Source organism: Lucilia cuprina, chromosome 2, assembly GCF_022045245.1.
Source record: "Lucilia cuprina isolate Lc7/37 chromosome 2, ASM2204524v1, whole genome shotgun sequence".
NCBI lineage: Eukaryota > Metazoa > Arthropoda > Insecta > Diptera > Calliphoridae > Lucilia > Lucilia cuprina.
In genome coordinates this window covers 4,008,708-4,036,509 of record NC_060950.1, presented here as the reverse complement: position 1 = coordinate 4,036,509, position 27,802 = coordinate 4,008,708, and the positions used below count along the sequence as shown (strand labels likewise).

Sequence of the window (27,802 nt, the reverse complement as noted above, 5' to 3'; positions counted from 1 at the left end):
GACACAATGTTCTGTTCCAAATAGATTTTCAGACCAATTTTATAGTGGGTTAAATGAGCGCTAGCATTGGCAATTTTATATTAGTCTTCATTGACAGTTCAAAACGAATAGACGTTTAGTAAATTCTAAGGATCTAAATAAAAATATTTCCTAAATCGCTATTCATATTTTGAAGCTGAAGTTCTTTGGGGACATTTATTATTATTATAAAAATATTAATTAATATTAAAACAAAAACGGATTTTGTATAAACAAATTAATTATTAATATTTGAATAATTAAACATAATAAGAAAAAGTAACGGAATTTTTGAGGAAAAAACCGCTACCAGAGAAAATTAAAAAGAATATTGTGTTAACAAAAAGAAATTAAAAAACAAATAAAACAAAAAAGTGAATAAACAAAATCATAAAACAAACTCTGAAAATTGAAAGAAAAAATTCAATAAAAAAAAAACAAAGAAAATTTCAAAATCAATAAAATTTTGAAATTTATCCCACACGTCATAAAAACAATAAATCTTTGTTGAAAGTTTATTTTGTTAAATTAACTAACTGAACCTTGTGCTTTACTTTACTGGACCTACGGTATAGCACTCTTTAGTTAGTTTTTTCCCTGCTTAATACTACAACAATAAAAAGTTAAACAACCCTCTAAGAAAAAAAGCCCTAAAAGGACTTGGTTAACCAATAACAACAGCAACAAGAAATTTTATAAAAGTCGCCTGATTTTAAGGTATGTATTCATATTTATATAGTATGTTAAAGTATATATGTGTGTGTGAAAGTGTTTGTTTCTTAGCTTACGTGTGTATGGATGTTTATGGTGGTTTTGCCTAAGAGTAGGTCCTTTGAGTAAAACATCTGATATATTATGACATTTAGGTGTGTCCTTGCAAAAAAAGAAAAACTTATACATACAAAAAACAAGTAGAAGAGTATAGTCGGGCATGGTCGACCATATGATACCCTACACCATGAGTATATTTTTAAAATTTTTACTTTTTATAAAGAAACTTTTATGTTGAATATTACCATAATTCCAAAATATTTATACAATTTATTGGTTAAAAAACTAAAATTTCTAAATGAGGGCAAATATGGGCCGATCCTCGGTAAATTTGGAAAAAGGATATATTTTTTTAAATCAGTTAGTTTTGTTTAGTTTCATTGCGATACAAATAGTTACAAGTCAATTTTAGACGTTTAAGACATTTTTTGAAGGGGGGTTTGTATGGGGGCTAGGGTCAAATAAGGGCCGATCCTTACGAAAATCTGCAGTGTCATTTATACTTATATAAAACTTATTTGTGCCAATTTTTAGAGAGATAATAGAAAATGTTCAAATCGGGAGGTACGGTTGTATAGGAGCTAGGTGAAATAATGGACCGATATCAACCATTTTTAATAGGCTTCCTCCCTGTGCCAAAAAACATGTTTGGTCCTAATTTTATCAAATTATCTTGAAAATTGCGGCTTACATGGACAGCCAGCCGGACAGATGGACGGACATGTCTTAATCGACTCAAAAAATGATTCTGAATCGATCGGTATACTTTAAGGTGGGTATTGAACCAATATTCTTGTATGTTACAAACATCAACACAAACGTATAATACCCTCCCAAATATAGTGGTGTAGGGTATAATTAAAATTGTGTACTTTAGCAAATTGACCGGTAAAAGTCAATATTTGTTAGGGATCCTTTGGAACTGTTTTCTTTAAAGTTAGGTATACATTGTTTGTTAATTTAGTTTAAATATCAATAACGTCAACCTTTCTGTAATTTCTAGTAAATTTGTTATTTAATGTATTTTTCCTCGATTAATCAATATAATTGTAACTATTTTAATGTTGTTAGTATTAAAACGTTTAGGTTGTCTATTTTATTTGGCTAACGGTAGATGGCGGTTTTTACCATGGTTTCTATAGAAATTTCATTAAAGCAGGAAATAAATCGATTTCTTATTTTGTTAATTCTAAACTCGTCGTTTAGTTTTTCATAAAAAATAATTTCCAAAAATATATTAAAATTTTTAAGGAAATTATATCATATAAACGATTTGTAAATCAAATTTCGTATGGAAATTTTGTTGTATAAACCTTTTATAAAATAAAATGCTGTTTATGAATAAGGTGGTAACCCCTTTCTGATCGAAAGTGGAAATTATGACTTGTATATAAATTGGTTAAAAACTTATAGAAATAATAACTTTAAACTAATGTCAATTTCACGTTGAAAATCTGAAGTGATTTCATTTTGAAAATTTTTCATTTTTGAAGAAGAAAATTATGAAAGTTAATTCCACTTTCGATCAGAATGGAATTCTGTGACAGACCGAAAAGTTTAAATTAATGCTCTAAATTCTTCTTAAAAACTATTTCAAAATAAATAAAAATATATACATAATTTTAATACTGAATTTTAGACATTTTCGAATGAAATGGTTTTGAAGCCTTCATTCAAGATCATTTTCAATCATTTTTAAATTTAAAGTTTCGATAATATTTACTTATTTTGATTACTCTGCTTAAACATAAACATACAAAATTAAAAAAATATATATATTTATCTGCTTCCTAATCAGAAAATGTTTATTAAATTACTAATAAATAATCTTAATCATTTCAAATTTTATTTAAAGTACACTCAAAAAAACTCGTGTGCTTATAAGACCCCCAGCAAGGATAGATAATTGAATAGTATAATTACACTACAATAGGTATTATTGACTTAAGACATAAATTGAAATAATAATAAAATAATAAAAAATAGATAAGTAAACATAATTTATATATTTTAAGTTTGAGAATTTCCTCTTTAGTCATATTTTATTTAAAATTTTGTAAAAATGCAATAAAAATACATTTTAAAGCTAAAAGTTGTACCTGTTGAACAAAAAAATATAAAATTAATAAACATTACACGTTGCGATGCCATGTTTTTAAAAATATTTATAATAAAAAAATTTAGCAACAACTATAAATCAAGTCAAAAGTGTACATAAATTGTTAATGATTTCAATCTTATCAGTATTTTTTTTGCAAAATTTTTAATGGAAAAATATTTCAAAGTTTTTTTTTTTATAAAGTTAAAAAAGATTTTAACATAGACTTAATTTAAATATATTTTATAGTTCTCAAATAAAACAAAACTTTTTAAAATTCTCTTAAAGCCTAAAATTTTTAAATCGAAATTATTATTTTCTCTTAAAGATATAAAGTAATTTTTTATTAAAAAAAAAGTTAACTTTAATGTGAACAAATGTATTACGTTTTTATTTCATTTGTAACCCTTACAAATTTCAATTATATTCTTATTATCATAAACTTTTAATGTTTCTTTCTTGCATTTGTCTTTTAATAGATTTTCTACAATTTATAGGACTTCTTGAACAAAAAATAAAACTAATTAATAAAGAAAAATCTAGCCAAAGGATAACTTATACTTTATTTTAATTATTTTTTTTCTTTTGATTTCATTTATATAATTATACAACCATGTCAATAATGCTTAATGCTACCCACTACTTATTCGAATATCTACTTAATAATCAATATTCAAAATTTTAACAACACTAGCTATTATATTAAAGGTGGCGTGATTTTAAATAGTGATGCTTATTTAAAGAGAAATTGCAAAAAAAAATGAATTTCAAAATATTTTACTTTTAAATTTTTTTTTACTGAAATTAAACCAAGCTCTATAAACACAAAAGCCATTGAACTTTTGTTTTATTTTGTTATAATTTAGTTTTTGTTTTAAACTTTAAATCGTTTACGAAGATAATAAAATAAAACTAACAAAAATTAGATATAAAAGAAATAGTAAAAAAGAAATTAAAAAAAAAATTAATAACAATAATAACTTTTAACATTTTTGGTTATAAAAATGTAAATAGTTTATGCAAACTATAAACAATATGACAAATGAATTTGTTACAATTTACAAAGAAATTTTAAATATTTCTAAGAATCACACAGAAACAAAACAAACTATTTTCATTAAGAATAAGAAAAGTTCATAAATACTACCATCGAAATAACATTTTGCTAAAATTATAACTGTAATGAAACCATACCATTTTCATTAAGAATAAGAAACGTTCATTAATACTACTACAAAAATAATTGTGTTTTTTTTAACATTTTAATAGGTTTTGCTCTTAAGAACCCCCCTCTATTTTCTATAACTCGTGGCCAATAACATTAATATTATGGTTGCTAACCAATATTGTTAAAATTCTTACAAAATTTCTGTATTAAAATAAAGCAACAAATCGCCCACAATTTGTATATCTCTGTATTTGCTTAAGAATACTATCACCTCATCAGATTTTAAGTTTTTCTTCGTTTATATTTTCAAAAATCATACGATCTTTTTTCTACTTTGCAAAAATTTGACTCTCTCTCTCTACATTAGTATAACTACTCTTTTTTTTAAAACTTGAACTCTCGAAAATAAACAAAACATTTTTATTTTGAAAGAAATGTGAGAAAAAAAAATAATAAGAAAAAACGTGTACTATATATATGTATAAATATACACACATATGTATATATACTATATAGTAATAAATATGTATGTATGTAGAGTAACCGCAAACAAAAGTTTGTCTATGATATGTGCGATCGTACGATTTGTGTCAATCACGCTCCAAACGTATGTACACTACACTGGCCTGGTCTCGTTTATTTCAAACATTAATTGTCCATTTTTAATGACAAGATAAATACAAGATTTTCTTTAATGTTATTCCTTTTTTTGTTGAGTACAATATTATTTAATTAGCTTTCTTTTACTTTTTATTTCTAATGTTAAAGTTTAATTAATTTATGTAAATCAAGAAACCAGACAGACATTCACTTGTCATTTTGTATTGTTTACTATTTATATGTTATTTATTTTTGTTGTTGCTTGAATTTAAAATTTTAAATTAATTAATGCCATACATTTGAACTTCATGTTTTAAAATGTTATGCGTCATTTTGTTATTATAATTAAAATTAATAAACATTATTTATTTTATTGGGAATAAATTTTCCTTTTCTGTTTCGTAGGTATGTGCATTTATATTGTAGTTGATTTGTGTAGGTCTTAAATGCCGCCTGGTAATTCCTTTATAATATATTAATTCACGTTGTATAAAACAAAAGATACCTTTTTTATTTATTTATCAAAAATTCTTTTTTATATTTTTTTGTTGTGTTTTTTTTTTTCGTTTTTTGCTTATCATGACGTAATATTAATATCGCCTGATATGCCGGCAAAAAATGCCAAAAAGAAAAAATTCCAAACGTGTTTGCCCCTCGCGTAATTTGATAAAAAAATATACATATTTATTTATTTTGTTTTTATTTTAACATACTTTTAAAACTGTGGCTAGAAAATTAAGTAGAATTTTAAAAATTTATTAATTTTTAGGTCATTAATTTAAATAATATTTCTCTGTCAGAGAAAAAAAAGCTTAACGTAGGTCCCAAGTTTTCATCTGGAAACTCTAATTTGATAAATATTTGTGATAAAAAATTAGTTTGTTCGAAATTGGAAAAAGTAAGCAAAAGGAACAAAAATTATATTTTTGTTAATCTCCACGATTTTGAGATAATTTTAATAGCTTTAAAATTTATTCGAACATTATTTCGAAATTAGAAAATGTTTGTTTGAACTAAAATTATATTTCTGTGAATATCAACAATTTTGAGATTATTTTAAAAGCTGCAAAATTTTTTCGAACATTACTTCGAATTTTCGAACTTAATTTTAAATATTCCAACATAGCATTGTAGTGACATCAAGTGTACTCCGAACTGCCAAATTTTAGACAATTCGGGCCACCAAAACAGGTTTTAATGGCTTTAAAAATTTTTCGAACTTAAGTTCGAATTTTCGAAAATTTTATTTTTAGTTTTTATGACGCAGAGATTATTTTAAGACCATAAAAAATTTTTCGAACATAACTTCGAATTTTCGAATATAATTTTGAATATTCGAATATAATATTGTATTGTTCGTCTGCGTAAGAAATAGAAATAAACCTATCGCACAGTTCGTTACGTATGACGAATTTCGCCATATGCACTGATTGTATGTATTTTCATATACTTTAGTGTGTTCTATATCTGAGGACGAAAATTCGTTCCGAAAAATTCGTCGTTCGTCCCAATTGTGCGTATAGCATTATTCAAAATTCTGAAATCATCAAAAAGTCCAGAAATTGTGTAAGACAAATTTTCTTAAATTTGAAGAAAGGTTTTTTTATTAAATCTAACTTTAATAATATAAATTTTCCCTCCCTGATCTTAAATACATTTTACATTATTAAATAAAATATTTACATTTTTAAAATAAATTTATATTTAATTATTTTGCGTGTTAAGCAATAAAAATTTAAAATAAAGAATTTAAATTTTTATTAAAGCATTTGAAAGTAAATTAATGAATAAAAATTTTAATTAAAACGCCAGAAAAAGTTTATAATAAAATTATAAACAAACTACACACAGCAATAATAAATCCTCAAAAACTCTCTTTTAGCTTTCTCTCTCTTTCTAAACAACTCTTCTCTTTTCATAATGTTTACATAAATATTGATTATCACTTGGCCATTAATAACTGTTTGATCAAGAGGTGTCATCACTATTTATTTTATTATTATTATCGTTTTGTATGCATTTGTATGGGTATTTATTAATCATACGAGGGATTTCTTTTTCATTTAACTCACATTGAACTTGAAAATATTTTATAATCACGCCACCTTATCTCTCACTATTTTGATTTGTGTTTTGAATTTTTTTTTTGCAAGAGAAATTTACAAAAAAAAAAAAAAAAAAAAAAAACAATAACTGTATAAATATAGAATCATAAGTGTGAGTCTATATAATTGTATGAGCAATTGGTAACACATAGATGTTAAAATTGTTTATAACTAAATCTGATTAGTAAATTTAATGTTTTTCTAAGAAAACATTAGGAAAAATAATAAAAATATATGTACTATCACTTCTTATCATTAAAAATATAATTTGTATAAAAAATATGTAGTTGTTTTTCCCTTGATAACGTGTGGTTGTTTTAAATTTAATAAATTTTCCATAAAATTTTCTTAACAACAATTTCACTCAGATGAAGATAAAGTAAAAAAAAAATAAAAATATTTTTACAATATTTTCCATTTTACAAAAGTATTGTTTGCAAAAAACAGCTGTTCATTGTTTATGTTTTTGAGTGATAACTTGGCAATACTAACAAAGTTAACTGAGCTTAAATCTAAAACTGAAAAACACAATCATCGGTTAAAGTCCGCCTAAATTTGTCCCGAGCAAGTTAAGCCTAGTTTAACTAAGGAGTAAGAAACCCGCCCTAATTATCTTAGTTTAACTGAGTGTTATTGGCCGATTAATCTTAAATTTTAAGTGAGAAAACACAATTACCAAAAAAAAGAACAATAAAACAATGATTCCGGAAGAACAATAACTTAATATTTTAAATAAATTGTATTTTTCCAAATTGTTTTGTTTTATTTATTATTGTTTTATTTTCAATTTTTCATTTTTCAAAAGTATTATTTGCAAAAAACAGCTGTTTTTCTGTGAAAAGTTGGCAATACTAACAAAGATAACTTATCCTAGATACATAACTGAAAAACACAATCACCAGGTAAAATCCGACTAAATTTGATCCGAGTTTAATCTAACAGCAAGTAAAACCTAGTTTAACTGAGTAGTAATAAATAATTTGCTATCAAATCAATGAATGTTTTATAAAAAAAGAAGAAGAAAGTTTTAAATTTAAGCAACGCTATAACAAGCATATTGTAAAGTACTTTTAAGTCGTATATGACTTAACGCCCATTTCATCTCATTATTTTTTTTCTCTGAACAAATTATTTTGCAAAAAAAAACACACACACATAAGCAAAAAAAAAAAACAAATTGTACCGGCATCATTTACAAACTAAAAATCATGCCATAGAAATTTGCCACTACATCATCAACTACTATACAAAACCTACAACAATAGTATTACAACTACAACATAATATCCGCACTCTTTCATATCTACATATTTATGTATATATGTATGTATGTAGAAATGTACATACTTTTACATGCATACAAATGTATGTATACAATGTTATATAGAAAGCCATAACATTGAAGTTAGCCCAAAAATCACCTGATTTTCACAATGTATACTAACGTTTCAATTCCAACTACTTCAAACAAAACAAAAAAGCACAAAAAGAAAGAAAAATAAACAAAACCAATAAGAAAAAAACATAACAACGCTTTCAAAATAGTAGTAGCAAACAGAAACAAAACAAAATGAACTAAAAATTTGCTAAACAAGAGATTTGGCAATAAAAAAATCTCTCTTAAATTCTTTGCAAAACATGAAAAGCTCTTACATTAACCCATTTAACAAAACATACGTATTTTAAAACCAAAACAACTGTTTGACCCTAATATGTGTGTTATAGAAAATAAGTTTTTTTTTTAATAAATTTGCAAACAATTTAGTTTCAAAATAATATTCACACACACACACACTTTATTATCTCTATTAGTTAAAATCAAAATCTTATTAATTAATAATTTCATATATTTTCTTCAACTTTTAGGTTTCTTTCAAACTGTTGAAATCCGAGAATAAAATTCATTCTTTACAAACTGCTCACCAAACGCAACAACATTCAGTCAATAATCAAAATAACGTTAATTCATCATCATCGCCATCATTGCAAAAATCTGCTAATAAAGGCAAATCAGCAAATCGTCGTAAAAAGAGACGTAATAAACAGCAACGCAATTCAACGCCCACGCAACAAGATATCGCCCAACAACAGCAACAACAAGAAGAACATATCGTCAAAACTGATCAGATAGTAGTGGTTAATAACGAAACTCTAAAGAGTAACTCAAATCACAACGCATTCATCAACGCTATAAATTCTAATTCTATTACAAATTCAAACGCCCATACAAACAATCAAGAAATCAACAATATGCCTGCCCGTTTTGCTGATGGTGTTATAAATGAAAACGAGGGCCGTAATGTTCCCCATGACCTACAGGGACGTTTCGGTACTCGTTCAAGCGGTGCCATGACAACCAGTGATGTTGCTATTACTGGTTTCTCTGGCCGTTTGCCCGAAAGTTCCAATATCGATGAGTTTAAGAAGAACCTGTTCGAAGGTGTCGATATGGTAAATGATGATCCCAGAAGATGGGAAAAGGGTTTGTACGGTTTACCCGAACGTATTGGTAAAATCAAGGATGAAGATTTGGAACATTTCGATCAACAATTCTTTAGTGTGCATCAAAAACAAGCCGAATGTATGGATCCCCAAATGAGAATGTTATTGGAGTGTACTTATGAGGCTATTATTGATTCCGGTGTAAATCCTTCTGAAATTAGAGGCTCACGCACTGGTGTGTATGTTGGTGTTTCGGCTTCGGAAACCGAACAATACTGGACTTCCGATCAAGATCGTGTCAATGGTTATGGTTTGACTGGTTGCGCCAGAGCTATGTTTGCCAATCGTGTTTCCTACACTTTTGACTTTAAAGGACCCAGTTACAGTGTTGACACTGCTTGCTCCAGTTCTTTGTATGCCTTGGAACAGGCCTTCTCTGATATGCGAGATGGCAAATGTGATTCAGCTGTCGTTGCCGGTTTGGGTGTTATTTTGAAACCCACCATGTCTTTGCAGTTCAAGCGCCTTAACATGTTGAGTCCTGATGGCATGTGCAAGGCTTTCGATGAGTCTGGTAATGGCTATGTAAGATCCGATGGCTGTGTGGTCATCTTCTTGCAAAAGGTCAGCCAATCTAAGCGTGTTTATGCCACCGTTTTAAATGTACGTACCAACACTGATGGTTACAAAGAACAAGGTATCACTTATCCCGATGGTAAGATGCAAAATCGTTTGATTAGAGAAACTTATGAAGAAATCAACTTGGATCCCAACGATGTCGTCTATGTTGAAGCTCACGGTACTGGTACCAAAGTAGGTGACCCTCAAGAAGTCAACTCCATTACCGACTTCTTCTGCAAGAACCGTAAGACTCCCTTGCTCATTGGTTCAGTCAAATCCAATATGGGTCACTCGGAACCCGCATCAGGTGTTTGCTCTATTGCCAAGGTATTGATTGCCATGGAAGAAGGTGTTATTCCAGCCAATTTACATTACAAAAACCCCAATCCTGATCTATACGGTTTAATGGATGGCCGTTTGAAGGTAGTTGACAAGAATCTTCCCTGGGAAGGCGGTATTGTTGGTATCAACTCGTTCGGTTTTGGCGGTGCCAATGCCCATGTTATCTTAAAATCCAATCCTAAACCCAAGGCCATTACTCCCACTGTTGGACCACCAAAGATGGTCGTTTGCTCCGGTCGTACTTTTGATGCTGTTCAAGAGCTTTTGGAAGATGCTACTGCCCACAGAGATGATGATGAATACTTGGCTTTGATCAACGACATCCACTCCAAGAACATTCCTCTCCACTACTACCGTGGTTATTGCGTCATGGACACCAAGGGTTCGTTGCAACGTGAGGTTGTGGAGTTCAACGATGAAAACCGCCCCATTTGGTACATTTACTCCGGTATGGGCAGTCAATGGGCCAGTATGGCCAAAGATCTTATGCAATTCGAAGTTTTTGCCAACTCTGTTCATCGCTGCGCTGAAGCTTTAAGACCAGAAGGCATTGACTTGGTAGATGTTTTGACCAGATCAACCGAACAAAGTTTCGATAACATTTTGAACTCCTTTATTTCGATTGCTGCCATGCAGGTTGCTTTAACCGATTTGCTTGCTTCTCTCAACATCAAGCCTGATGGCATTGTTGGTCACTCCGTGGGTGAATTGGGTTGTGCTTATGCCGATGGCTGCTTTACTCCAGAACAAACTGTTTTGGCTGCTTACTGGAGAGGTAAAAGCATTCAAGATACTAAATTGCCCAGCGGTAAAATGGCTGCTATTGGTTTGGACTGGGAAGAAGCACACAAACGTATGCCAGCTGATTGTTTCCCTGTCTGCCACAACAGTGGTGATAACTGCACCATTTCTGGTCCTGATGCCTCGATCGACGCTTTGGTAGCCCAACTCTCCTCTGAAGGTATCTTTGCTAAAGCCGTCAAATCATCCGGTTATGCTTTCCACAGCAAATACATCGCTGATGCCGGACCAAAATTGCGCAAGAGCTTGGAAAAAATCATTCCCAATGCCAAGAACCGTACTAGCAGATGGATTAGTACCAGTATTCCCGAATCTGCCTGGAATACCCCCGTAGCTAAACAATCTTCGGCTGCTTATCATGTAAACAACTTACTTTCGCCAGTTTTGTTCCACGAGGCTTTGCAACATATTCCCAAGAACGCTATTGCTATTGAAATTGCTCCTACTGGTTTATTGCAAGCCATTCTCAAGAGAGCTTTGGGCCCCGATGCTACCAATGTAAGCTTGGTGAAACGTGGTCATGAGAACAATGTTGAATTCTTGTTGATGAACATTGGTAAAATCTATGCTGCTGGTGCCCAACCTCAAGTTCTGACTTTGTTCAAACCCATTACTTATCCTGTTGGTCGTGGTACACCTATGTTGAACTCCAAGGTTGGCTGGGATCATTCACAAAAATGGATTGTTCCCAAATACGGCAAAGAAACAACTTCTGGTGAAACCGTCATCGAAATCAATTTGGGCAAAGAAGAAGACGCTTTCTTGGCTGGTCACACCATTGATGGTAGAATTTTGTTCCCTGCTACTGGTTACATGACTTTGGCCTGGATGACCTTCGCTAAAATGAAGGGTATGGAATATCAAAAGTGCCCCGTCGTTATGGAGAATGTCGTATTCCACAGAGCTACTATTCTTAACAAGGAAGGTGTTGTCAAATTCGGTCTTAACTTCTTCGATGGCACTGGCAACTTTGAAATCTGCGAGGGCGGCAGTTTAGCTGTTTCTGGCAAGATTTCCATTCCCGATGATATTGAGAGAGAAGAATTGCCTTTGGACGCTTTGCCCGTCAGCACTTTAGGCAAAGAATTGAACACAAACGATGTGTACAAGGAGTTGAGACTTCGTGGCTATGATTACTCTGGCATTTTCAGAGGTATTGTTAAATCCGATACCGTTGCCAATGCTGGTCAATTGCAATGGGTTGGCAACTGGATCAGTTTTATGGATACCATGCTCCAATTCAGCATCTTGAGCAAGAACTTGCGAGAATTATATTTGCCTACTCGTATTGAAAAGGCCGTTCTTAACCCAGCTAAACATTTGGAAGAGATGTCAAAACTATCCGAAGAATTCTTAACTCAGAATGGTGTGCCCGTATATATGTATGGCGATATCAATGTCATCAAGAGTGCTGGTGTTGAGATGAGAGGTTTGAAGGCCTCTTTGGCTTCTAAGAGACCAGGTACCCAAAATCCACCTACTTTGGAACGTTACACCTTCGTGCCTAATGTTAACCACGCCGACTTGCACGAAAATTCTGAGAAATCCCGCTTGCAAGCCTTAACCGTGGCTCTTCACACACTTATCGAAAACTCTCAGGGTGCCATCAAAATCAAGGGTGTAGAATTAGCTAATGGCCGTAACCCCGATGTTCTAATGGCCGCTAAATTGTTACAAATTATTGAGGGAGAACCCACCATCACCGCCGATGTCGCTGTAGCAACCTATAATAACAACGAGGAGACTATTGCCTCAGCTTTAGGTGCCGAATCTGGTGTACGCATTATATCCAAAAATATTCTTGAAGAACCGGTAGAGCAGAACTGTCATTTCCTTTATGCTTTGGATGTTTTGTCGAGACCTGATACCATGATTTTGGAGAACAGCAAAGCCACCATTAAAGATAACGGTTTCCTTATCTTTGAAGAATCTACAACATCATACGACAAGTCTGGCCGTGAATTGTTAAAGAAATCTGGTTTAACCGTTGTAACTGAACAAGTCATTGGAGGCTCCAGAGTTTTGGTTATGGCCCGCAAGCCCGTTGATTTGAAACAAAGAGAAGCTGTCGTCGTACAAGTCACCGAAACCAACTTCAAATGGTTAGATGATCTTAAGGAAGCTTTGGCTAAAGCCGCAGAAATTGAGCGCTACGTCTATGTTGTGTGCCAAGGAGAAGAACTATTCGGTGCTGTTGGTTTCATGAATTGCATTAAGAATGAAAACGGTGGAAAATTGGCCCGCATGGTCTTTATTCAAGATAAGAACTCTGAAAAGTTCTCGCTCACCAGCAAATTCTATGCTGAACAATTGTCCAAAGATCTTATTAACAACGTTTTGAAGAACTCCACTTGGGGCACATTCCGTCACTTGAAATTGGAGACTGATGTGGCCACTTTGCAAGTTGAGCATGCTTATGTCAATGCCTTGACTAAGGGTGATCTTGCTTCTCTGAAATGGATTGAAGCTCCTCAAATGAACACCTCTTTGTTGGACGATAATTCTGAATTGTGCACAGTTTACTATGCTCCCATTAACTTCCGTGACGTCATGTTGTCCTCTGGCAAACTTTCAGCCGACGCTTTGCCCGGTGATTTGGCCCAACAGGACTGTGTATTAGGTTTGGAGTTTGCTGGTCGCGATTCTAAGGGTCGCAGAATTATGGCTATGGTACCTGCCAAATCAATGGCAACAACCTGTGTGGCCTCCAAGAATATGATGTGGGAGATTCCCGACCACTGGACCATGGAAGAAGCCTCAACTGTACCCTGTGTATATGCCACAGTCTACTACGCTTTGGTGGTGCGCGGTCAAATGAAGAAGGGTGAAAAGATCTTGATTCACGCCGGTTCTGGTGGTGTTGGCCAATCTGCTATTTCCATTGCTTTACATCATGGTTTGACTGTCTTCACCACTGTTGGCAGCAAGGAAAAGAGAGAATTCTTGAAGAAACGTTTCCCTCAACTTAAGGACAACCATATTGGCAACTCTCGCGACTGTTCCTTCGAACAAATGATTATGCGTGAGACACAAGGACGTGGTGTCGATTTGGTCTTGAACTCCCTGGCTGAAGAAAAACTTCAAGCTTCCGTACGCTGTTTGGGCTTGAATGGCCGTTTCTTGGAAATTGGTAAATTCGATTTGAGCAACAACTCACCTTTGGGCATGTCCGTGTTCCTCAAAAACACCTCATTCCATGGTATTCTCTTGGACAGTGTCATGGAAGGTGAAGAAGCCATGCAGAACCAAGTTGTTTCCTTAGTAGCAGAGGGTATTAAGTCTGGCGCCGTCAGACCTTTGCCCACTTCAGTTTTCAACGAACACCAAGTAGAATCCGCCTTCCGTTTCATGGCTTCCGGCAAACACATTGGCAAGGTTGTCGTTAAAGTCCGAGATGAAGAGGATGGCCGTAAAACTGTCAAACCTACAGCTCGTTTGGTTAATGCCATACCTCGTACCTACATGCATCCCGAAAAGAGCTACATTATCGTTGGTGGTTTGGGTGGTTTTGGTCTAGAGCTCACCAACTGGTTGGTTTCCAGAGGTGCCAAATATCTAGTACTCACCTCCAGATCCGGCGTTAAGACTGGCTATCAATCTCTTATGATCAGAAGATGGCAAGAAAGAGGTGTCAAGGTTTTGGTTGACACTAGCGATGTTACCAGCGCCAAGGGCTGCCAACAGTTGCTACAGAATGCCAACAATTTGGCTTTAGTTGGTGGTATCTTCAATTTGGCTGCTGTACTCAGAGATGCCTTACTCGAAGATCAAACAGTTAAGGACTTTGAAACAGTTTGCGAATCGAAGGTACAAGGTACCAAATACTTGGATCAATACTCCAGAAACATGTGCTCCGAACTCGATTACTTCGTATGCTTCTCCAGTGTGTCTTGCGGTCGTGGTAACATTGGTCAAACTAACTATGGTCTCGCCAACTCCGCCATGGAACGTATTTGTGAGTTAAGACAAGCCAGCGGATTCCCTGGTTTGGCCATACAATGGGGTGCTATTGGTGACACTGGCTTGGTTATTGAAAATCTTGGTGACAACGACACCGTTATTGGTGGAACCTTGCCACAAAGAATGTCCTCATGCCTACAAACTATTGACTTCTTCCTGCAACAACCACACCCCGTCTTGGCCTCCATGGTGGTAGCCGAGAAACGTAAATCCGATCAATCCGGTGGTGTTAGTTTAATTGCCTGTGTTGCCAACATTTTGGGCTTAAGAGACACTAAGAACGTGCAAGATTCTGCTTCTTTGGCCGATTTGGGTATGGACTCTTTGATGGGTGCTGAAATCAAACAAACACTTGAGCGTAACTTTGACATTGTAATGGCTCCCGCAGAAATCAGACAATTGACTTTCGGTCAATTGAAACAACTAAGCGGTGGAGAAGGCAGTGATGCTGCAGCCTCACCTGCATCACCTGTACACAGAACTCCCAGCCCAAGTCCATTTGGTGATGGTACTCAAGTGGTATTCACCACAGAACTTATGCCCACTCAACCCATTGTACGCCTACAATCTGCTGCTCCTGCCGACTCTAAGAAACGTCCCTTCTTCGTGGTTTCACCTATTGAAGGTTTTGCCGATGCTCTCAAGCAATTGGCCTCCCGTTTGGATTGTCCTGTCTATGGTCTGCAATGCACTGCTGAAGCCAATCTTGATTCCATCGATACCTTGGCCGATTTCTACTTGAAACAAATCCGCACTGTCCAACCTAAGGGTCCCTATGCTATTGCCGGTTACTCCTTTGGTGCTTTGGTGGCCTTTGTTATTGTTTTGCATTTGGAGAAGATGAAGGAAAAAGCCCAACTTGTTATGTTGGATGGTGCTCCCAAATATGTCAACTGGTATACCACCAACTTCAAGCAACGTTTAAATACTTCCGAAGATCAAAATGAAGCTTATGGTTTGGCCTACTTTGGCATGGTTGTAGCCAACATTGATTACAGTTTGGTCGCCAAGGTGTTGTTGAATATTCCCACTTGGGAGAGCAAGGTAGCTAAATGTGCGGAAATTGTTGCAGCCGAAATTAACCAACCCACAGATTTGGTAAGTTTTTTATACAAAATCTTTAAATTTCTAAGCAAATATTTTTTAATTTTAAAAATTTGGTAATAATAATTATTTTTATTTATTTCTTTATTAAAGATTGTACAAGCAGCTACATCCTTCTACAAGAAATTGTATGCCGCCGACAAATACGTGCCCTCCACCAAAGTGTCGTGTGAAGTTACTCTAGTCAAACCCACTGAAAACTATGCCAAATTAGAAGAAGACTATGGTCTTAATGAGGTAAATATCTATTTACTATTTGCCCATAACAAGTGTCAACAAATACTTACTGATTTGCATTTCCTTCTACTTTTTTTAGGTCTGTCAGAAATCTGTGAAAGTTTTGACCGTTGAAGGCAATCACCGTACCTTCTTGGTGGAAGAAAAATCATTGCAAAAGATTGAAAGCATATTGAATAATATTATCAATTAAATCTAAAACAACAAAACAAAAAACAAAGCCAACAAAATTGAGAAAATTTCTTAATAGGAAATTTTTTCTTCAACCTCAAACTTAACATTAGTTGTTCATCATTTAGCAAACAAAAACGCACATTTTATTCATACGTTCATTTTATCTTTCATTTAAGGCATAAACCAAATTTTAGAATATTTGCATTACAACACATAAAAATAATGGGTAAATTGCAAATTGTTAACACAAATTAAAACAAAAACATCACCTTTGTATAATTATAAAAAAAAATATTGTTAAAGGAATCGTTTCGTTAAAATCGCAAACAAACAAAAACATAAACAAAATGCACATTAAATGTTCATTTCTAATTTTTTGTTTTTGGCACTTAAACAAAAATATCTATGTATATTTCTTACCCTAGTTAGTTTAGTTAGTAGTCTAACTCTCTTACTATCTAAACTTTTCGTATAATTTATTAACTACTCTGATGAGTTCTTGTTTAGGTTGTATTTCATGTAGGTCCAATTTTTGTTTACAACTTAAATGACAATTCATCGGTGTTAGGTTAAATAACAAACAAACTACACATTCCTTAAACAATCTAACCACCAAACAAACAAAATCTACTATACGTTTAATAATTTTAAGTTTTTTTTATAATCTACCAAATAATTTAAATTTAATATCGTTTGTGATTACTTTTAGTTGATTTTTTTATATTTTTTATAGTTTCTCAAAAATCCTTACTAATTTTAAGTTGTTTTTCTTTTTTTAAATTGTATAATATTTTTTTTCCACATTTTTGATATATTTTTTTTAAGAAATATTATTTAAAAATGCAAACAAACTAATTTCAACATAAACAAAATAAAAACATAATTAATATATGTATATTTAGATATTTTGCACTAAAAATTTTTAAATTGATATTATTATATATTGTGAAAAATATGCAATTAAGTGGATATAATATACAATATATACGTTTATGTATGTAAAGAAATAATATTCAAAAATGAATTTATTAAAAAAAAAGAATTAATTATAAATGTATACTTTATATTTATAGAAATAAAAATAAAGGAAATTAATAAAAAAAACATTGTACCTATTTGTTTTGTTTTTTGTTTTTGTTTTTTTTTCGAAATTAGAAAATTCGACTAAGTAACCAACAAAAAAAGTAAGGAAAAAGAATTCAAATTTTCACCACAAATAGCATACATGAATTACTTCCAATATTGGTGAAAAAGATATAAATTTAACATTTTCGCAAAAGGTATACAGAGGCAAGAAGCAATTCTCTCTCGCACAAAACGATTTCAATGATTTTTTTTATCTGTATTTTATATACCTATTCTCATCAAACAATTTCAAAATCAAAAAAGCTGATTTTAGACAATCAATTCAAATGTCAAAAGTGACACCTATGTATACTATGTGATATGCGTGTCATTGGAGGGATTTTGCTCAAAAAAGTATGACATCAATTTTTTTTTTTGCTGGTTAGTCATACATTAGTCATCAGATGAATATGAAAAGAAAACACTATTGTGAATAATTATTTTCATACGAGCAGTTGAATTACTTATTTTGTCCTTCCGTTTTTACGACACATTCTTAATTCGTTTTGACAGTATTTTTTTTTTCATTCATTATTTTGTAATTTTTCGGAATATTTATGTGTGTGTATGAAACAACCCAGCAGTTCGACGGGACAGTCCCGAACTGACCACTTAATCTATTACTTGTGGCGGCCCCTAGCCACCTGACTACCCAGGTGATCGACCATTTTAACATGGGCTTGTCCTACGAGGAAGTCAATCGTCACTCTACACCCTACAAAGAGACAGTAAAGAGACGATTGCCTCCGCTCTCGCTTACAAATTGGACACTAAAGTGACGACTGTCTTCATTCTCGATTACAAAGAGTTTATTTGTGACGAAAGACTGAAAAAATACGAATTGGAGTTGACCCGAAAGATATAAATTTAAGTCAACCAGATGGTGGCATATTAGTAGAATGTAATAATCATTTCTTCAAAAGATGGGTAAAATAACTTCTTTCGTAAGTACAACAAAAAAAGCTACTTTTAAGAGTATAATCTTTAGGTTACTTGAGGATAGTAAAGAGACGACTGTCTCCGCTCCCGCTTACAAAGAGAAAACTAAAGTGACGACTGTCTTCCAACCAATTAAAACAAACAGCTGATTATGATAAATACCCGATAAAAATTAGAGATGACACTCATTCATTCGTAATTCGTATGTAATTCAAAATGAATTACGTACAGGTTGTGTAATTTGTATGCCGAATCATGTAATTCAGTACGTAATTGGTCGTTGAATGAGATGAATAATTGTATCGTCTAAACGGGATATGATTCACGTCTAAATATATTACATATTTTTCGTGTTTAATGTATGTATTCATTATGTGTGTCGTCCGCAGCCAAAACTGACTGGTCAGTAGCATTAAAAACCATAAACAACAATACGGCAACATCTTTTTTTATTTGGAAAGCCCAAAAGTATACAATGTTTTTTCTATATATTAACAAAATGTAGCAAAAATGAAAAGCAAAGTTAAAAACCAGTTATTGAAAATACATGCTACGATGTCGTTAATTTGAAATTATATTTAACAAATGTTAACTTTAACTTAAATGAATTGACTTTTCTTAAATAATTGACGGATTTAGAAAACCAAAACATAAGAGCGCTATGAAAAAGGTTTAATTCGCTACGATTGACAAGTCAACAAAGAAGACGAACGTTTATTTATAGGACACAATCGAAAATGAATCGAATGGAAAATCAATATAATATAAAGTTCTGCTAAATAACAAGATATGTAAAACACTAGATTAGCGAAGCAATTATCGTTCAACTTAAAACTAGCCCGTTGACTAGTTCATAAACAAGTCAATAGATAAAACAGTTAATAATATAATCATTAGTATTTTAAATAGAGTAGTCTGCAAACTAATCTTAAGATTAGTTAATAGACTTGTCTACCTACTAGTTCAAAGACAAGTCAAAAGTCTCTTCTTTAGACTAGTAATGAACTATAGGAAGATACCAATAGTCTAATCTTATGATAGTCTAATTTTTAGGATAGTAAATAAACTAGTTAATACATGTACTAGTTATTAGACTAGTTTATATACTAGTCAATAGACTAGTCCATAGACAAGTCAATAGAATAATATTTAAACTTGATAATAGGCTAGCCATTAGTCTATACTAGTTACTATACTAGTTTAATTACTATTCACTTTACTAGTTTATTGACTAGTTTAATTACTAGACTAGATTAAAAAAATAAAACTAAAACAAGTCTACAGACTATTTCATAGAATTGACCTTATATTAATCCTTAGATTAGTTCATAGACTAGCCCATAGCCTATTCATTGAATACTGGATAGATTAATTCAATAGATTTAAATTTGTATGCTTGATCTGAAGTGTATAGATTTCTCATGCCACACTTATGCATCGCATTGATTAATAATATTTAGTAGCTTTTGTTGCAATTTGAGAATAATTTTATTGATAAGAAATTAATTTAATTGATATTAAATTATACCTCGCATACATGTATACCCGGCAAACATGAAGTCAAACGTTTTTAGAAACATTGTTATAAGAAAACAACTTTTTAAGCGATCGAGCGGACAAAAGATAGCAGCTATAAGCAATTAAGAAAGAAGTAAGCTATTATTTAGTATTAATCTGTAAATTTTGTTTCTTTCATTTACAGACACAATTCATGTCCAAATTGACTGTCCCTGATGTTATTGCTCTTCTAAAAAAAGTCGTTAAGTCTGCGAAGTAATCTTCTGCAAGTGAAACAAATCAGTGACATAAACTTGGCAAATATTTCTTTAAAAAAGTGTACAGAGTTAAAAAAATCATCTTGTTATTCTACGTATTATTTGCTGATAACATGTACATAAAATGAATAATGTAAAAAATATATAAAATATTTCAATTAAAATTCAAAAATGTATAAAATTATGAAATAATGAATAATCAAAAAAACATTTAAATAAGTAGAAGTTCAAATAGCTAAATTAATTAAAAACGTTTATGTATGTAAAGGTGTTAATTATTGATAATGCAAAATTTTATTTGCAATAAATTTTGCAACAAAAGACTTAAGTTTATAAAATTATATACAAAGAAATATTTGAATTATACAAATCATTTTAGCAAACATTAATTTTGTAAATTTGTATTAACTAGACTTAATTAGTTACTTAAATATTTTAAAAACGAATTTAATATTTAAATAAATAATACATTTAAGAAAAATGAATCTATTGAACGAATAGAGTTCATAGACTGTTGTTGTTTTATTATTTAAAAAGCAATTGATTTTGAATTTATTAATAAATATTTTGGGTTTATTAAACAAATTAATTAAATAAATCTTATGTGTTGTTTCTATAACAAAATACAAGTAAACTAACTAACTAACTAATTAACTAATTAAATGACTAACTAACTAACTAACTAACTAACTAACTAACTAACTGACTATCTACCTATCTATCTATCTATCTATCTATCTATCTATCTATCTATCTATCTATCTATCTGTCTATCTATCTATCTATCTATCTATCTATCTATCTATCTATCTATCTATCTATCTATCTATCTATCTATCTATCTATCTATCTATCTATCTATTTATTTATTTATTTATTTATTTATTTATTTATTTATTTCTATAATATTGAACCTAGCATGAAATTTAGATAGTAGGACCTTGACTAGGTAAGAACCTATAAAAAGGGACTTGTTGGTACTTTTTCGTTCTACAAAAGGTACTTTTTGAATTTTCTATAATATTGAACCTAGAAACATGAAATTTAGAATGTAGGACCTTGAGTAGGTAAGAACCTATAAAAAGGGACTTGTTGGTACTTTTTCGTTCTACAAAAGGTACTTTTTGAATTTTCTATAATATTGAACCTAGAAACATGAAATTAGCATGTAGGGCCTTGACTGGGTAAGAATCTAGAAACATTATGTAGAGCCTGGATTAAATGGGAACTCATAAAAGAGAAGTTTTTTGTACTTTTTCGTTCTTCAAAAGGTACTTTTTGAAATGTCTATAATATTGAACCTAGAAATATGAAGTTAAGCATATAGAGCCCGGATTAATTTAGATCGTATAAAATGGGCTACAATTGGTATTTTTTGATTTTTTGTAATAAAATTTGTAATGACTGTTTTTAACACATCATGGTGAAGGGTATATAAGATTCGGCACAGCCGAATATAGAACTCTTACTTGTTCTATTTCAGGAATTTGTCAACGGTCTACACTACGAACTTATGTTTATATAAGTTCATATAAAAATATGTTTAATAGAATCGGGAAACATTTCGATCCATTATTGGCAAAAATGAACGAATTTCTATTGAAATACGTTCATTATTTTAGATTAGATCCAGGCTTTTTTTTGTATAAATAAATGTAACATTTTAAAACATGTAAAATTAATAAAAAACAAATAATGTATTGTGTCTAACAAATAGACTCTCAAAAGTTTTAAATATAACACAAAGCGACGTCAAAATGATTAGCAGAAATTTTATGCCACAACAATAAAATCCATACAAAATCAATAAATTTATTTTAAATACATATTTACTTTTTTCCTATATTTTGCTAACGATCCATAACCATAATCAAACACATGTTTAAATTATTTGTTACTATTTTTTAAAAGGTTTATAATTATAAAACAAATTTTTCATCTAATAAAAGCTTTTATCAAGCAGTTATGAATTTTCAAACAAACTTATACATACGATATACATATATTTTTTTTTTGAATAAATTAATTAATATTGAATATGGTTTCAATTAAATAGTTAAAGTGCTTTATTAACACATGTTTAAAATAGACAGCAAGAGTAGCTCAAGCGGTAGGTGCTAATGAAGCCAATAATAGTAAAAATTTTACAGACGATTTCATATCAATAACTTGTGATTATGTCTAGAAATTATTGTTGATATTTTCAATAAAAAAATATTGTTTATAAATAAATAAGTACATAGTTAATTATTTGTAGAAATAATTAGTTTAGAAAAACATAAATAAAATAAGTTAAATGAAAATCAAATAAAGTCCTACCATTAGATTATATAGAAAATAATAAAAAAAACTTTCTTAAGCACTTTGTAAAAGGTTGAATCGAAATTGTTAATTAAATTTTGGAATAAATAGACTTTTTATATAAAAGACACAAAAATAGATGTCGGTTTACTAATATGACAAATGACAATACAACTAATTTGTCAGTGAAAGTTGTAGCCTTCATAACTCTTGCTCTTAAGAGCCATCCTGCTCTAACAAACGGAAGAACACAACTAAATCGTCTTAATTAAATCAGATTCGACATTCGATCTGACAGATTAGTGCTTCATTAACAAGTTATTTTATAGTATTTTTTGGAATAATATTTACATAAAAGTACAGAAATAGACGTTTGGATAGATGTTTTAGATAATTAGACTGATTCTCTTGATAATTGGTTACAAATCCCATTCAAAAAATTTAAATAATGTTATATTTAACGACCACTAATTACCAGGTAATGTATTGCCAAACTTTAATATTTTTTGCTGGGACGTACAATTGGATCTTCGTTTCGGAACGAACCGGCCAAAGATTTTCATTCCAGCGACAGCTGTATCAACTAAAAGTTTTCCCCAGGAAAGAACTCTCAGCCACAGTTGTTCAACAAAAACAACAACCATTGAATCTTCTTATTGAATGAGATTCTTTAATGAGAAACTTTTTGGTACTTTATCGTCCCCCCGGCTGGTACTATTTTTTTCATTCTTCAAATAATCTAAATTTTGTATTTAGATTTGTTTTGGGGTAGCGTAACACCTAGGGTATGCTTGTAAATATTTTTTTTAAAATAGACTCAATTTCCCATCCATTTTATACCCTTTAATGACCTTTGTCATTACGTTTGTAATCTCAACAATATAAAGTTAATATATTCTGGATCCTAACAGGTAGCGCAGTGGATTATGTCATATCCAACAGTCTGTCTATTAAAATCAATCTTTGAAACCAAAATCTTTAATAGTTCTATCAAAAATGGTAATTGTGAAGTGTATACCAAATAAACACTAAACCTTTGATTTCTTTTAAATTTGGCCAACAGTTTTTAAATGGATTTAGTGTAATGGACCGATGTTAAAGCATTTTCATATGTATTTTTAATAACTTTGTGTTGTGTAAAATAAAATAATTCAGTTAAATGTGAAAAAATTTTGCTAATAATTTTTGGTGTTGAAAATTAAATCAATTTATAAATTATTAATTTCTAAAAAAAATTTACACAATAATGTATTTTGTTAATATTAATAATTATACACACATTATAATAATAATTTGGACGAAAATCCTAAAATATCTGTAAACAAAAAAATCCCCATAAAAATACAACCCCGTCTTTAAAACGAACACAACACATCAACTGTGATTTTCGAAATTCCACCAGAAATTGTGGATTTTATTTGATCACTGTGAGAGTAATAGTAATCGAAATTACCATACTCGCATTAAACATAAACTAGATTTGTTTTTAGTACATTATCATTGTCATTATTATGATGGGAAAAAACAGAAAATAATACAAATTCCCCCAAAAAAGATAATAGTCATTTAGTTATTTTGGATTTTATTTAGTACAAAACGTTGTGCAAATGGCAAATATTTTTGTTATTAATGTGATATATTAAAAAAATATACGTATTTGAATATAATATATGATATAAACATTTAAATAAAGATAAATTATTAAATAAATAATTTAATAACTATTAAGAAAGCAATGGAAAAATAAAAATATATATTAACCAAAAACAACAGAAAAAAAAGAATAATGATAAAAGCAAAAGTGTGTGCAATAAAAATATGATTATAAATTTTATATCACTCATACGCTCCCCTACACGAAACAATAAAAGAGAAAGCGTAGTGTGTGAGTGAAAAATTGTGTTTGAAAGTGTGTGGGTGAGAGAAAATAAGCAGCACTCGTTGAGGGATAAGTATTACGATCAGGGGTGTTGAATTCAAAAGTTTATTGTTGTTAGAGCGTGGTTTTATTTTTAGGTTTTTAATTTGTCTTTACTTTTACAATGAAATAATAACAAAAAAAAGCTCAATAATAACACTGTAGAGCAAAGAAAAACTCTTCGAAAACTGACATTCTAATTTTTCCATTTTTAAGAAACAAATCGATTCCTTTATTAATTTACCAAAGTTAAAACGGTCTATAATTTGTTTGCAAAATTCCCACACCACTTTAGTGGGGAGGGACTGAAGTCGATGTGCTTTACGTGAATACCTGTCTTTTCGGCCTTTTTCACGGTGGTCTTTTTCATCCACTAGGTTAGTAAAAAAATAAAATATCTTACACGCATCTTACGAATATTATACGTGCAATTTGTACTCGAGATATCTAATCTCTTGTCATAGTAGCCCCGTTAGGGAAGGACAGGTGTCATGAGCAAGTTCAAACTAACCTCGACAATTATGTCGCCCAACCACACTACTAAAATCACTCCGTTGATTCGGCAACAGCACCTAGAGACTTACCAGCCAGGACATAGTCTTGCTGCAACAGGCCACTCGTAGTACAAGATTATGCGGTGCTCTGGATCGACGTCTTTCCAATCTAAACAAGGACTAAGCCAGGCAGTAGACTGTAAGCCAGGTAGTAGACGAAACATACTAGACCTTCTGTTCCCCGGGATTGTAATAACACTAATTGAAGGCTTCGCCAAGGTTACATGCCCCCGGGAGGGACAGTAGGAAGGGTTTTAACGTGAGCACCTGCCTTGACGGCCTTATCTCACGGTGGTCTTTTTCATTTACTGGGTATACTTGAGAACGGTCTACCATCGCCCCTTTATTCTTCAATGAAGAACTCAGGTGGCAATTTTTGTACATTGGCTCTGACGGGTCCACGCACAAGTACTTTGCTGGAGTACTCAAGCTATCTAATCTCTGACCATTGAATGGCCTCTGTTGATTCGGCAACAGCACCTAGAGACGTAACCGGTGGACCGATGTACGATCCATCAATAAGCCGAAGACATTGTTCTTACTCAAAGGGACACACTGTGGTATTTCTGATATGAACAGAGTATACTCTGAACATATGTGGAGAAGGAAGGAAAATTCAATGGTATCATTTTTATATGATACCTTTCATCCATCATCATACAACCCAGAACACATCTCATTTATACGACACATTCATTATAGGTAGACGGGTGGAGTGAGGCCCGCCGCACCTCACATTCATCCCGTACCATATACAATTAATACCAAATCATTTTAAACGCTTAGCCCCACAGTCACTCCTCTGTGTGGCATCTGTTGTTTCGGCAACAGCACCGAACTTATCCCGAAATATTGACTTTACCTTACCACAACTTATTCGTCCCGTGAATTTGGCTTGAAACCACAGCCACTACGTGGCTCCCGAAGGAACCTCAACCAACCAAGTCCCGCGGGCAACTGGCCACCCGTAGTACCAGATTATGCGGTGCTCTGGTTCGATCTCTTTTCAATCTATGCAAGGAATAAGCCAGGCAGTAGACTGTAACCATTAGTACCGGCCGGACTAGAGATATTTGAAAATCCTTCTATTCCTCGGGATTGCAATAAAAAATATTCTGTGAAATTTGTTTGGGAAAAAAATGAAATTCTTTTCGTTAAACTTTTCGCTCAGTGTATGAAAAGATCAAATGTAAACACAATATCATTTTAATCTCTTTGATATTTTATTGAGTGATTCTTTTTTTCCGTACTCACACGTCTGTAATAAAAATATGTTAATATTTGTTTGCCTGCGATGATAAGAGATTGAGACTTGTTCCCTTACGATGGATGATCAAAATCACAACAATAAAACACCAATACCAACACAACGATTATCATCAACAAAACACCGCGCGAATACTACAACGGTGCCACTGACATGAATTCTAAGCGAAACAAAAAAAAAATAATAACGTTGATTTTCGTTCAACTTTTTTTCCATTTGTATTTTCTTTTTTGCAGTAACAATTTTTTTTACTCATATTGTATACTAGTTACTTACTAGTTAGTATATTACGATTATCGTGCCAGCTCAGACATAAACTTTAAGTCTACGAACTAAAAAGTATTCGAATATATTGTGAGAGACAATCGGATGCTTTAGATATTCTAGTGACTACTGACTAACGGTACGGAAGGCATTGACAAACGAGTTATTCCTGCAACAGGTTGTTATTATCGCGTTATCGAAAAAAATAGTCTTTGAATAAATATAAAATAATATAAAAAATTTCAACTCAAAAATTTTGAGTTAAATTTTGTAGTATAAACAGAAAATCAAATTAATAAAGATTTGTAAAATCAGTTACCGATTAAACGTGTCACACAAATGCACATAAATTTTATTTAAATTTAACATTATCCTTGCAAATACTTCCGGTGTATTTGAAATTTTATTGAATAGAATAGTATAATTAAATCGAAAATCAACTTAAGAAATAAAAACCAAAGTGAAATATTTATTACACGCACTTTTTTAAACCAAGTGATATTTCAGTGGCAATTCACCAAAAAAAAAAATCAAAGAGAAAATAAAAATATATATTTTTTTAATAAAAAAATAACCACAAGCTGTGCTAAAACATTAACTAAAATAAAATAAATAAAAAAACTGTGTCATTCTACTACCGCTAGTAACGATCACTACAACAATCTGTCATTCACTCATATTTTCATTCATTCTTTTTTGTTGTTGTTTTTTTTTTTTTTGAACCCTTATTTTGTTTTTATTTTTTGGTTTGTTACATACGATCGTGATCATCATTATCATCGTCTTTTTCATAAAGATAATGCTAATTTTTTGAAATCGCGTGTAAATGTTGATGATGATAACTTACAATCGCTAAAAATGTGCTAAAAGTGAACAACAAAAGAAACAAATAAATAAATAAATAAATATTTATTACTAGCTAAATGTACCCGGCGTTGCTCGGGTTTTCTTCGATTCTTACAGATATTATATAGCTCTTGATAGTTATGAGGGTAAAAATTAAAATGGTCATAAATTATTACTAATGTTGATTAGAGGGTTTTTAATGACTTTTTGTTTTTGAAGTTCGAAATTTCGATTTGGTCATCTTTTTTTTAAAAAAAAAAAAAGAAACATTGTGTAAGCTAATATTAAGTTTAAGAAAAAAATAATAGTGCAAAAATGGTAGTTATACAGTTGATAAATCTAACTGGATTTTTTGAATAAAAAAAGGTGGAT

At 31.4% G+C, this 27,802-nt stretch overlaps 1 protein-coding gene across 1 annotated transcript; it reads left to right on the top strand.

The window, feature by feature from the left end:
- The first annotated feature begins 55 nt into the window (after positions 1–55).
- Positions 56–16,476, top strand: LOC111681404 (fatty acid synthase). Its single transcript, XM_023443172.2, has 4 exons — positions 56–735; positions 8,627–16,024; positions 16,124–16,267; positions 16,347–16,476. The coding sequence occupies exons 2-4, from the start codon at positions 9,011–9,013 to the stop codon at positions 16,458–16,460; spliced, it is 7,272 nt and encodes a 2,423-aa protein (XP_023298940.2). The 5' UTR covers positions 56–735; positions 8,627–9,010; the 3' UTR covers positions 16,461–16,476.
- The last annotated feature ends 11,326 nt before the right edge of the window (positions 16,477–27,802 follow it).